At 37.6% G+C, this 13,506-nt stretch overlaps 1 protein-coding gene across 1 annotated transcript in view; it reads right to left on the bottom strand.

Moving 5' to 3' along the window:
• Frmd3 (FERM domain containing 3) overlaps window positions 1–13,506 on the bottom strand; it is a 179,724-nt gene that overhangs the window by 63,434 nt on the left and 102,784 nt on the right. Inside the window, exons 4-5 of the mRNA XM_059255946.1 lie at window positions 12,735–12,813; window positions 5,573–5,670 (exon numbers count right to left, since the gene is read on the bottom strand). Of these exons, the coding sequence (XP_059111929.1) occupies window positions 5,573–5,670; window positions 12,735–12,813 (177 nt within the window). The remainder of the gene's footprint in view (window positions 1–5,572; window positions 5,671–12,734; window positions 12,814–13,506) is intronic.

The raw sequence follows: 13,506 nt of genomic DNA, 5'->3' as shown, positions 1-13,506 counted from the left end.
AAGGCTTATGAATTTAAAAGTTAAAAAACAATTCCAAAAACTTTGGTGGTGGTGATGAAAGACTCTAAGGAAACAGTATTTTCTAGCTTAAACAAGGCAGAAACACATATGAACTCAGAGCGATTGCAACAACATACACAAGACCTGCATAAACTCAAGTCAGACAAAATCCCAGCATGGAGTAGGACATGTAGACACAGAATCAGACTCCTAGCTCGGGAGACATTGACATTTGGCGGCTGCTGCTAGAAGAAGGAAACTAAGTTTCCTTTAGAAATATGATACTTACTATATCAAGAACACTCTAGAGCCGGCCCCGCACCCAGGAGTAGTCAGCCAACATAAACTCCCAATATTTCCAGGACAAGTTCCTATCACAATGTTTCCTGAAGGTCATATTCCCAGCCAATAGTTCCTTAGACCAAGAATACTCTGTCTTGAGCTGCTGGGAAAGGATTGTGCAGTGTAGGACATACAACGAGAAGAGTGATAACACAGAGGAACCTCTGATGCTTTAAATGAGAATGTGCTCCATAAGCCAAGTTTTATTTTGTTTCAGCACTATTTTGTCACATTGGGTTTCATTTTTTGTTTGCTTTGATTTCCTTTTTTTTTTTTTGTTTCTTGTGTGTTTTCTTTTGGTACTGCCTGTAGAGTTACTGTAAAACTCACAGTGATTTACCACCCCCTCCTTGCCTTACTGTCTTCCTCTTTTCCCTCATCTTTTCTTCCCACAAATAGGTCATTAGAGTTCATAATATAGGGCTAGTGAGATGGCTCAGAAGTTAAGGCAATTGCTGCCAACTGATTTGAGGTAGATTCTCAGGACCTACATTGTGGAAGGATAAAACAAGTTCTGTGTACTGTAATTTGTTCTCTGACTTCCAAATGCACACCATAATATGTACACACCCACCCATATACATCTGTAGACACATACATGCACATATAATAATAAATGTAATAAATTAAAACCAAAAAAATTTATACCAAAACTTGCTAGAACACTAGAATTCCATGAGGAATCCTTGTGGCCAGCTGTCTTACAACAGGTCCAGGAGAAGAGAATGAATTCTTCTTCGTTTAGGTATTGGGCCCATCCTTGCCTCTGTCCTTCAGGCCACCTTCCTTCAAAATCTATTTTAACAATAGAAGTGATCCTTTTTCACTGTCTAGCCTGGAAAATTTGCCTGATGTTCTTCTCTAGGCACCCTCCTTGACCTGCCAGGGCTGTTCCAGATTCCACATTGTCTAGCATCCTTACTTGTATCACAACCAACCTCTAGGCTTCTCTAGAACTTGACCTACCTGCCTTCCAATCCACAGGTTCCTTCCATGTCACACCGAACCTTCACCTAGCCAGACTGTGCACATTCTTCTCCAGGGTTTAGCTAGGTGACTCTGCGCCTCTGCTCTCCACATATCCTCACTAACTCTCCAGGTCTAGCCTGGGTCCCATATCCAGTGTCCTATCCTAGTCTGGCCACTCTTGGCTATACCACAACTAACCTCTAGGCTTCTTCTAGGACCTTCCCACTGTGTTCTCTAACCCACAGGCTTCCCCATGCCACATTCAACCTCTCCACCCAGCCAGGTCTACACTCACATTCCAGAAATGGACCAGAATGCATATCAGCCCAGTACCCTTTGTTCACATGACATAATTCCACCTAAGCTAGTTCCTAATTCTAGGACCAACCCACTTACTCATTCTTCTTTCTGCCCAAACCTGCTTTCTCCTCATCAGACATGGATCTAACAAAAGAAAGCTATAGGCCCAGATCTCATTGTAGAAAACTTCCTGAATAGGACTTCATTTGCCCAGGAATTAAAACCACCAGCTTTCAAGTGGGGCTTCATAAAACTAAAAAGCTTCTGCATAGCTAAAGAAGCAAACATATTAAGAGAAGCCCACAGAATGGGAAGGAATCTTCCACAGGTACATATCTGACAGAGGATTAATATCCAGAATATATAAAGAACTAAAAATACTCAAATATTCAAAAATAAATAAGTAAATAAAAACCACCACTGCCACCCACAAAAATCTAACCCATTCAAAAAGTTGGACTGGGCTATAAACAGAGAGTTCTCAAGAAGAAGAGGAGGAGAAGGAAGAAGAAGAAAAACAGATTAAAAATTTATCATCTCTAGTAATAAGGGAAATGCAAATTTAAATAGCTTTGAGATTTCATCTACTCATGTCAAAATGGCCAAGATCAACAACCAACAACAAATGCTGTATAGGATGTGGGAAAAGTGGAACTTTCATTCATTGTTGGCAGGCTTATAAACTGATTTAGCCAATCTAGAAATCAGTGTAGAGAACACTTAAAAAATTAATCCCAAATCTATATCTCTTGTCATAATCCCAAATGACTCAATATCCTATTCCCCAGACACTTGCTCATCCATGGTCTTTGCTGCTCTATTTACAATAGCTATGAAATGGAAACAACCTAAATGTCTTTCAACTGATTCATGAATGATGAAAAATATGGTACATATATACCATGGAATACTATTCAGCTGTAAAGAAATATGAAATGGTCTCTGAAAGTAAATGTATGGATCTAAAAAAAATACTATATTGAATAAGGTAACCAAGTCCTCAAAAGACAAACAAGCATCCCATGTTCTTTCTCATCTGAGGCTCATAGCTTCAAATTTTCAGATATGAGTATGTATGATAGACTAAGTGCAAAAATCAAGAAAGTAAAAAGGAATCGTTGCAGGGATGCAAGGCTAGGGGCACAATAAAGATGGGAATAGAAGAGTTTAAGTGATCTGATGTGGAAATGGGAAAAGGGAAAAACGGGGTGCTCTGATTAAAAATGGGAGAGGGAGATAAATACAGTATGAGAGAAGAGGTTGTGGATATCGCTCTCTATTCTGTGAATGTGTTGCTCTGATTGGTTAATAAATGAAGTGCTGATTGGCCAGTAGCCAGGCAGGAAGTATAGGTGGGACAAGCAGAAAAAAGAATTCTGGGAGAGGAAGGCTGAGTCAGGAGTCTCCAGCCAGACATAGAGGAAGCAAGATGTGAAGGCAAAACTGGAAAAAAGTACCAAGTCATGTGGCTAAACATAAAACAGAATTATGGGTTAATTTAAGTGTAAGAGCTAGTCAGTAATAAGTCTGAGCTAATGTCCTTGGTGCTGGGTAAGCACAGGAAAACCTTCAGCTATGGAAGAGGGTAAAATAACTGTCAGAATTTCTGAAAGAGTGATAAGGAATTATAATATTAACCACTAACCTTAAAAAACCTATAATACATATAAATCCGTGTATTACATGTATAGTTTAAATGAAAATTTCCATGCTCCATCCAAGAGCCAAAGACTATCTTATAACAACCCCAACAGCAGACATGAGAAATCATCTTTTAAACATTGGTTAGGACTGTTCAAGAAACTCACAAAATATTACAGACTATTGTTCTTGCCTTTGTTTACCTCTCAGAGGAGGAAGGCAAATCTCTATGGCTGAAGACACCATTCACTTCAGAAACAGGGACCAGAGGCCCCTGAGCTGGAACTGACTTGAAAGCTTCAGCCTTGAGGATTAGCTTTAATAGCACTATAAAGCATCATGTAACCTTCCAAAGAAGGAATGCAATCAACAAGCCTACCCAACTATGATGTCTATTAACCACAACAATGACCAACATAGTGAAATAACCCTAAGGGTGCAGTAGTGAGTTGTACCCATACCTTGGTGATAGCCAACAGCTCTCCAATCAACTTTAGACCTGCTAAATTAGAGAAAACTAATGTTTGGTACTAGAAACCTACCCACTACCTAGGGCTAGTGAAGCCATGGATCTTGGAGGAGAACCTACAATTGCTAATTTACTAAGCCAACATAATCCCTTACTACATTCTAAACATTTGTCCTTATGTCCACAGTAAGTGTTGTCCTCATTTCTCATCACAGAAACTTCTCTTTGCAACAGAGAGAGAGATCATTGAGAAAACCAAAACCAATCAAAATGCAGAGTTGCACGGCCTGTTCCTAATAGGTATATCTATAAAACAATCCCCACACACAAGGCTCAGGTAATATTGTGGAAGAGGCAGTGGAAAGAGGGTAAGAGCCAGAGGATCAGGGGTTTCCTATAAGACTGTGTCTTTTCAGATTGTTAGAAGCTACTCCCCATGAGTTCTCACCAGCATGACTGCTTAAACATCGCTGAATAAGGATATCAACAATAGATCTGGACAGAGGAAAGCTCAAGAGGCCCAAACCCTATGCAAAAGTACTACAGGCAACTAAGAAATGCTGAGGATGGGAGAAATACTTGTCTTCCAGAAAAGCATACCAATTGGTCATCTAATACCAAATGAACAGCCCTGAAAACATGCATAGTATTATACAAACTGAGCAGGTTTATATATATCTGAAAAAAAAAAAGAGTCCATGAATTTGAAATGGTCAAAGTGGGGTATATGGGGAGATTTGGATGGAGGAAAGGAAAGGTGGAAATGATATAATTATATTATAATCTCAAAAACCAAAAGAACTAATTACAAAATGAGAAACCATACCAACTCAAAGGAATTTTTTTAAACCAGTATTACAGCAAAAACATACAAGCATCCAGACTCCAAATCCAGTGAGTACATTCAATCTTTCTGACACACTAGGGCTATGCTCATCCCCAATATGAACTGCAGCCACCTCTTTTTTCTTTTTTTGATTTTTTTGAAACAGGGTTTCTCTGTGTAACAGTCTTGGTTGTCCTGTAACTCACTTTATGGACCAGGCTGGCCTTGAACTCACAGAGATCTGCTTGCCTCTGCCTCCCAAGTGCTGGGATTAAAGGCGAGCACCACTATCACCCAGTCGGTAGCCACCTCTTACATTCCCTAACTTTCTTTGACTTAATTCACAGTAGTATCATGAAATTGCATGTGTAGATGAACTTATGACTACCCCACTTATACAGGGAAACAACAAAGCTTAAAGAACTCAATTCATGTTTGACAAAATAACTAGGAAAAGGGAGAAAAGATTTATTGAACAGATTTGTGAACTTAGTGGTTTCTTCATCTTCTTACATATCTAGAAAAATCTGAGGAATTTATAGAAATACATGCACACATGAAATATAATTAAAGAAAAAAAAGAAATATGATTAAAGAGTGACCTACTTGTTTGAAATCCATTTCCTTGATATGGCTTCACCCCCTGATATGTCTATTAGGCCTCACATTTGATAGGTGGAATCATAACATAGGATACCCATATAAATATAGAAAGTCTCATAAAATGATGGTCTAACTCCTTGAAGAAAAAAAGAGACTCTATATTCTACGCTTTGGGGTGTGGAAGTCTTCAAATGTTCTTCAAACAAAGCACGGCAAACATTGGAGCTCAGCTTTCTGCCAGGACCAACCAATGACTTGGAAGGGAAAGTGAATAGATGAATCTGTGGCAAACTACATAGTTATATCTAGATTCCCCCATAGACAAAGCCAGGATGGTGACAGGTATCAGAGAAGAGAGGAACAGAGTAAAGTTCCATAGCCCATTGCAGTGGTGGGGATGAGTGTGCAGGGGCTGTACTCACCTTGAACAATACAAGCACCCAGATAGGCAGCATCAGAAAAGGAGCACAACAGTCGGCCATGAAAAATGTCTCTTTTAATCTGCAAGTATAAAAGATATCTGCAACAAAAAAGGAGAAATAATCATCTTAAGTTTTAGCTGAAGCGTGGAAGTAGGAATTTTTATGCTCTGTTTACCTGAACCACACCTAGCTCTAGGCAGTAGCTTAAACATGTCAAGCTTCCTTTAGATGAGCACAAAAAAAGAAGTAGAGATTTCAGAATTTAGAAACCCAAAGTTTATGTGAACTTCCAAAGGTGAAGGGGGGCTCAGCCTTTCTAAGAAACTCAAGAATAATCAAGAAACACATGGTCTAGTAGTCACCACTGCCACACAAGGAAAACCACAACTTATCCATATCCCAAGTATCTTGTGAATTTTTTTTTAAAACTTTATATGTGCTTTTAACCAGGGGCTGAGTTCAATTAGTATACATGCATTGTTCCTCAAGAAGGGACAGCATCATAGTAACTACTCAATAAAAACCCAACGACAACAAATCTGCTTATGAGGAAAAATCTAGTTGACTGACACTTGGATTGGGCTCTTGAGTCATTGTATCTGGTCTCTGCTTCTCTGCAGACAAACTCAGACACCTGTAGAAGCACAAATGTGGCTGGTAAGGTGGGCCGGAGAAGCAGAATGAAAAGTGGGCTATATTATGGCAGGATCAAGTACCATGAAACTCTGCCTGGGTTGTCTTGTAGGAAAGCTGAAAAGATGTGTCCACTCTATATGAAAATTCAGGAGATTTTATTTACAAGGGAAACCTTTTACGTTGATAAGAGTTATCACAATACTTGTAAAAGAACATTATGGGCTGGAGAGATGGCTCTGAGGTTAAAAATACTGGCTGTTCTTCCAGAGGTTCTGAGTTCAATTCCCAGCAACCACATGATAGCTCACAGCCATCTATAATGAGATCTGGTGCCCTCTCCTGGCCTGCAGGCCTACATGGAGGCAGAATGTTGTATGCATAATAAATAAATAAACCTCTTTAAAAAAAAACATTATAGTTAAAAAAAAAATCCAGAGGGAACTGTTTGTAGGCATCGGCTTCCATTCCCTTGTTACTGTCTTTTGGGTTCATCCATGCTGACCAAATTCTTTTCTTTTCAGGTTCCATGTTTTTTTTTTTTTTTTTTCACCAAATTGACTCTTCCTTTCCAGGCTCATGCCTGTTTTGTTTTTTTAAATCAAAGTAACATATTCCATTCATGCCAATTTTAACATTTACCCACAGGATACCCCCACCTTTGTATAGTCTTAGGGGAACTCTTAAAAACACTTTTCAATTGTCGATTACCACTTTGAGATGGTTAATTTTAGACATCTGCTTAACTGGGCCATGGGATACCCAGATATGAAGTGGACCATGATTTCTGGGTTCCTTTTAGCATGTTTATGTGCATGATTTGTAGCTCAGTTAGTGAAACAGCAAAGCAGATGATTACCCTGTTTTGTGTTGTAGAGAGAGGGTGAATTTACTCTATCTGACAATGTGAACTAGAGTATTCTGACTTTTTTACTCCTTATCCTTAGGCCTTTAGACCTGGATGGAATCCACTGGCCCTCTGCAGCCTTTCACTTGAAGACTGCAGGGCTTTTCAACCTCCATAAAGATGCAAGCTAACTCATTATAATAAACTTTATATGAACACATATACACAGCCACCCATGTACATACACATACACACACACACACACACACACACACACACACACACACACACACACACCCTGCCGTATGTTTCTTTGGAAAAACCCTGACTAAATACCTCTACTGCTTACTAATTTGCTCTTTACTCAGTCTTATAATGAGCCAAAGCATAATTCCATTTTAAAGATAAGTCAAAGAAATGGAAAATCAGAGAGAGAGATTTGTGTTCTAATAGCATAAAGATTTTTCTTTGTCCAGGGCATGGGAGCTGCCAGTTCTGGGGGCTACTTCACTGAAATCACATTGGATACAATGAAGGATTCATTGGCTTACTGATGTTTTCATCACCTGAATCTGTATCTCACATACTTTACACTGCACATTGTTCTAGCCATCAAGGTATTAGTGACACATGACAGGTTCAAAAGACAACCTATTTCCATTTTATCCATAATTGCATTAAAGAGATAAAGTAGCTAATAACTTTATTACTCAGTGAACTGACAATCTAGACTACCTTCCTGCATTGAAGCCTGCCAACCTTAATGAGCACATTTATTACCCAAAGATATTGTTAAAATGTTACTCTGATTCAGTAGGTAGGCAGGATATTCATGTATTCAATGGCTACCTGGTGATTCAGTGTCATGAACCACACTTTGAATAATAGGTGAACATGAGAATCACTAGAGGAGGTGGGGCTCTTATCCTTAACCACCAGATAAATGAAAATTCAAGGTACTTTGAGATTTCATTTTACCCCAGTCAGAATGGATAAGATACAAAAAAAAAAAAAAAAATTAAGACAGATGCTGGCTTTGATATGGGAAATGGAAAGCACTTATTCATAGCTGATGGGAGTGCAAGCTGACACAGCCACTATGGAAATCAGTGTGGAGGTTCCTCAAAGAACAGTAAACAGATCTAATATATGGCACTATATCACTCTTTGGCATATACCCAAAAGACTATATATCCTGGTACAGAGATACTTCCTCAAATATGTCTGTTGCTACACTATTCACAATAGCCAGGAATGGAAACAGCCCATATATCTATGAACAGATGAATGGACAATGAAAATATGATATATTTATATGATGGAATATTAATCAGTTATTATGAAATTCACAAGTAAATGGATGGAGCTTACCCAGAAAGAACAAACATCACACTTTCCCTAATATTTGTACACATTAGCCTAGAATCTTTAGATATATGTTTTCTTTACTCAGTGGGAGTAACCCATAGAAGTTAGGAAATTAAAGTGTTCATAGACAGGGGCTTTCAAGAGAGTAGTTGATAAAAAAAACCACTGGTTTAAAGGGTTAAAGAGAAATTATGGGGCAAGAAGAGACAAGGAGGTACGGGGAAGGGAGAGACATAAGAGAAAAATCAGGATGGAGAAATAACATTAAAAACATTTCCAAAATGTCATATTGAAAACTACTGTTGTAGAATCATCATATAATGCATCTATACACATATACAAAAGGAGTTGAAAGGCAGTTATCCTATATCAGGCTAAGAAATACACAGTTCTGTCCTAGGAGTAGGTTATACATTTTGGAGTTATTGGCAAGTGAGGTCAAAAAGACCCCCAAACACTGCATGCTACTGTCAATGCTCTTGGTTATCCCCCCAGAACTTGATGCTAAGAGCTACCTGCTGATGACACCACATATTTGAATCTTAGAAATCAATCTGGTGAGGACCTGGAAACTTTTCTACTGGCTGTCTTTCAAAATGCTGAGAGGAGCTGTGTAATCTACAAGAGGTCAGAATAAACATTAATGATAACCAGCAGTGCACCATACAAGACACAATGCCTGGCCTAGCAAGACATGCCTACTGGAGCAATAGTGGTTTGAACAACATTCAAGTCACTAACCATTTTCTGATTGGATTAAAGGCCTGCTCCACAAGATGAAACCCATACTTGGCACCATTATGGAACTGAGAAACTCTGACTAGGCAGGTTATAGGCCCTAGGAGAGAACCTACTACCCTTACATGCTAAACATATATTATACTAAACCAAATCCTGATAATTTATCATTATACCCATAGATTAACGTACCTCTCAACCTTCATCAGAGAAGATATTTCTGTTTGCACTAGAGGATCAGAACAATGACCCACAACTGGCCAAGGTGCAAGTAATAAGAGATTGCAGAATAGTCAACACTAAATGGAACATGTATATCACCTCTCCCTCTTCCAAAGATGACAGAAAGAGTGTAAGAGCCCCAGATATTGTGGATGACTATGAAGAAACATTGTCTTTTGGACACAGAAGGGAAACTGTACTTGTGAACTCAAAGCTGTTGTGACAGGGTGCATAGACTTGTTAAGAGCAAATTCCAGCATGGAAAGGGGAATTGGGTATGAAGACCAACCACCAGGCAAAGAGCTACTGACAATTGTTGGCTGCTGGGAGAGAGTTATTTATTTATTTTCCTAAGAAGGTAGTCCCTGATAATTCACTGTGCTCTAGTGGAAGGCTACACATCCAAGAATATTTGGGCAATACAAGTTGGTCTCGATTTTGGGGAAAAAACCCACAAAATTGGGTGGAAAGGGAAGTGGAGTAGATATGGGCATAGTCGGAGAAGAGAGGTTGAAAAATGATTAAAACTTATTTACAAATTTGTCAAAGAACTAATTAAAAAATAAAATTAATGAAAAAATACCAATTCTATATATTTTAAATGGTACCCGAGACTCAACTAAATCAGCATCTGGGCTCTGATCAAAATTTGTACATTTATGTTCATTACTAATTATAACTAAAAAGTATTAACAGTTCAAATGTTCACTAACTAATAAATGGATAAAAATGTGATATATATACAATAAAGTATTTAAACATAAAAATAAAATACTGATAGATATTAGTTATTAACTATAATTTTATATGAATTTGATTATTGAATGAGACTTTTGTTAACAAGTGACTCATTCTTTTTTTTTTTTTTTTTTGGTTTTTCGAGACAGGGTTTCTCTGTGTAGCTTTGCGCCTTTCCTGGAACTCGCTTTGGAGACCAGGCTGGCCTCGAACTCATATTAGATTGTGATGTATGTTCAAAGATTCTTCACCAATTGTTTGTCCAGTACCAAATGGTCAGCCTTGAAAACATATATACAATTAATATTATATGGATTGGACAGGTTATATTTAGGAGTATATATGTACATACCTATATGTATATGCATGCAATAACCATTACTAAAATAAGAGGCCATAATCTGAAGGACAGCTATATGATGGACAGGGTTAGAGAGAGGAAGGAGAAGGGAGAAACGTAATTATGTACAATCTCAAAAGTAAAATAAAATAAAAGAAGAAAAGAGATTTAAAGAGAAATAAATGACAGAAATGAATCATTATTTTTATGTTTTTAATTAAAATAGAATTATATCACTTTCCCCTTTCCATTTCCATCCTCCTGCCCTTACCAGATACTACCCCTCTAACCTCCCTCTCACTATGATAGTCTTTTTTCTTTGATTATTATTGTTACATACATACACATATTTGTATATAATATATATAATATACTATACACATATACATACATGTAGGTAATATGTACATAATACTATATATAATCTCTATATAGGCATATGTACATATGTGTATATAGTATACATATATGTATATAATAATATATGTATTATGTTATTACACACATATAAAAACATATGTATTTATATATTTTCCTAATTATGCTGTTAGTACATTCCAGGACTCTTTCAATTAAAAAAATCATCTTGGAGTTTTGGTGTGGTCTTAAGTGTGTCATTTGTTATTTTGTGCATATTCTCTCTAGTTTTTTATTGTTGTTATTTGAGGTTTGGCATGGTGTCAAAGATGTTCCTTTGATTTTGTGTTGTGTTGTATGTTATTTATTTATTTTTCCAACTCATTGTACTCTTCCACCAGGGTAGATACTTAGAACTGAAAAATTAATCAAATAAGTTACAAAAAATTTAAAAAGTCAGGCTAAATCAAGTCAAATCTACATATTCCATGATTTCACTGACATGAGGTATCTGGAATAGATGAATCTAAAGACATAGAAAATAGTTCAGTTATTATCTGGGGCTAGAATGGAGATACGGATCATAACTGCTGTTAAATAATGTGTGCTTTTGTTTTTGCTTTTCTAATGGGGTAGTGAAAATAATCTGTAATTCAATAGTGGTAATGGTTTTTTAATATTATAAATGTGCTTTTGAAATTAATGGGTTTATCAAGTTAGTCCAATGAAAATAAAAAATAAAAAGGATTGCAAAATAACATTACCTAAAATATGTTACATATTTTTTTCTCCTTCACATTTCACACACACACACACAGACACACACACACACTCATATATATTCATACACATGTATAAACACATACACACATTCATATTCACAACACAAACACACAGAGGTACACACACATATATACATATACATATGTGCACATATGTACACACAAATATGTACACATATACACCATATACAGTTGTATACACACACACACACACACACACACACACACTCACACCGCATATATACTCTCATTCTCTGCTCCTGAACTCCCAGCACAAATCTCATGAAAGAGCTGTGGGCAAATTAATCAAATAAAACAACTATCTGCTCCCCTCACTCCTTATGGCCAAGTATCACCATAGGCTACAGATAACAGAAAAGCAAAATCTGCCAAGATCTTCACCTTCCACCTGCCAATAATCAGAACAACATGTATCTGCCTTTCTGTTGGATCTGGACCTATGCAGGTTATTGTTAGCTATAATTACATATGGCAATTTTGATGTCACAGGAGTAGAACCTCATCAAGAACTAAGTGCATAACAGCTCTTTGACATATCCATCCAGAAGGTGGCCATCTTGGAGTCTTGCTCAGCAACTTTTACCAAATTTTTCAAGGAAATAAAGTTTCCAAGATTAACTGCATGTAAACCCAGCAAAGAGAGATGAAAGAGAAGTCCGAGATGTGGACAGTTCAGAATTGGGCTGCGAAGAGTGTACAAATGAAGGAAAGTCACCTGGCAGGGGTCATTTAGCAAGTGGAAACAGAACAGTTAACTGTCCACTCTGTCCAGAAGTCTCTCCTTCCAGAAAGGCTTAGACCCAAAAGACAGTCTAGGGCTGCCCTCTGCATTTGCCCCTGTCTTCTGCTTACTGTTAGCACCCCACTGTCAAATGTTCTCTGAGAGCCTCTCTCTCATAACCATTGCTTTCTTGTACAGATAATACTTTCTCAATGACAATGATTCTCTATAAAATATCCCAAGACCATCGAGAGTGAGAGGAGCACAATGCTGACTCCAGAGTCTGCTTCCTGGAGGTGTTCTGATAGAGATAACAGGAATGTCTAGCCTTTAAGATAGCAGAGGCTCTGACTGGATACAAGTGGTAGAGTAAATATGCAGAAAAAGAAAAATACCTTGTGAGCTCTTCTTTAATCTTCAAGGGTTCATGTGGGTAGAATTTCACTCTAAAGCACATGGTGTATGGTGGATGAGCTGAAACGTCATAAAGAAAAGGCATGAGATAAGCAGCAACAGATCCAGACTCAAACACACACAGGAACATCAGCCATGAAGCCTCATCAACTAGCAGGGAAGGGAGGGGTGTGGTAAGGAAGATGCTAATAGAATGTCACATGACGGTGACACAAACAAAGAATGAGCTTAACAGGATATCCAGAGCAAATGCAGAACACAAGCAACCAAGGAGAAAGCCCATTTTTCCACATCACAACTCACCTTCATCCCTCTCCAGAACACAGCTCCAAAAGAACATTTCCCCCTCTGATATTTCCCACCCTCATTTGAAAGGCAAACTGTCAAAAAGCACCATTCAGATTTTGGATGTGTGAAAGAATTTTTAGTGTATAAGGTGGAAAATTGCCATTATACAGGTGTTCTTAAACCAAAAAGATGGTGTCTTTGAAGGATAACTGAGATTTTAGAGAAGTTAACCATGTACACACTTGTAGGTTGTTATTATATATAATAATATGAGCTATATATGAGGTTAAGTGGAATTTTGTTCTCTAATTCTTCTTTCAAAATAAGCAGGGGTTAAATCATCACCAGACAGGGGACAGTATTTGAACTATTTTGGATGCAATCAAATTTGTTTCATCGAAAGAACCACCAGTTTTAAGTCTGACTGTATAATGAAGAGAATTCAAATGGAAAATAATTGTCACA

This window comes from Peromyscus eremicus, chromosome 2 (genome assembly GCF_949786415.1).
Source record: "Peromyscus eremicus chromosome 2, PerEre_H2_v1, whole genome shotgun sequence".
NCBI classification, from domain to species: domain Eukaryota; kingdom Metazoa; phylum Chordata; class Mammalia; order Rodentia; family Cricetidae; genus Peromyscus; species Peromyscus eremicus.
Note: the sequence above shows the minus strand (reverse complement) of the source record. Positions and strands in the feature narration are given on the sequence as shown.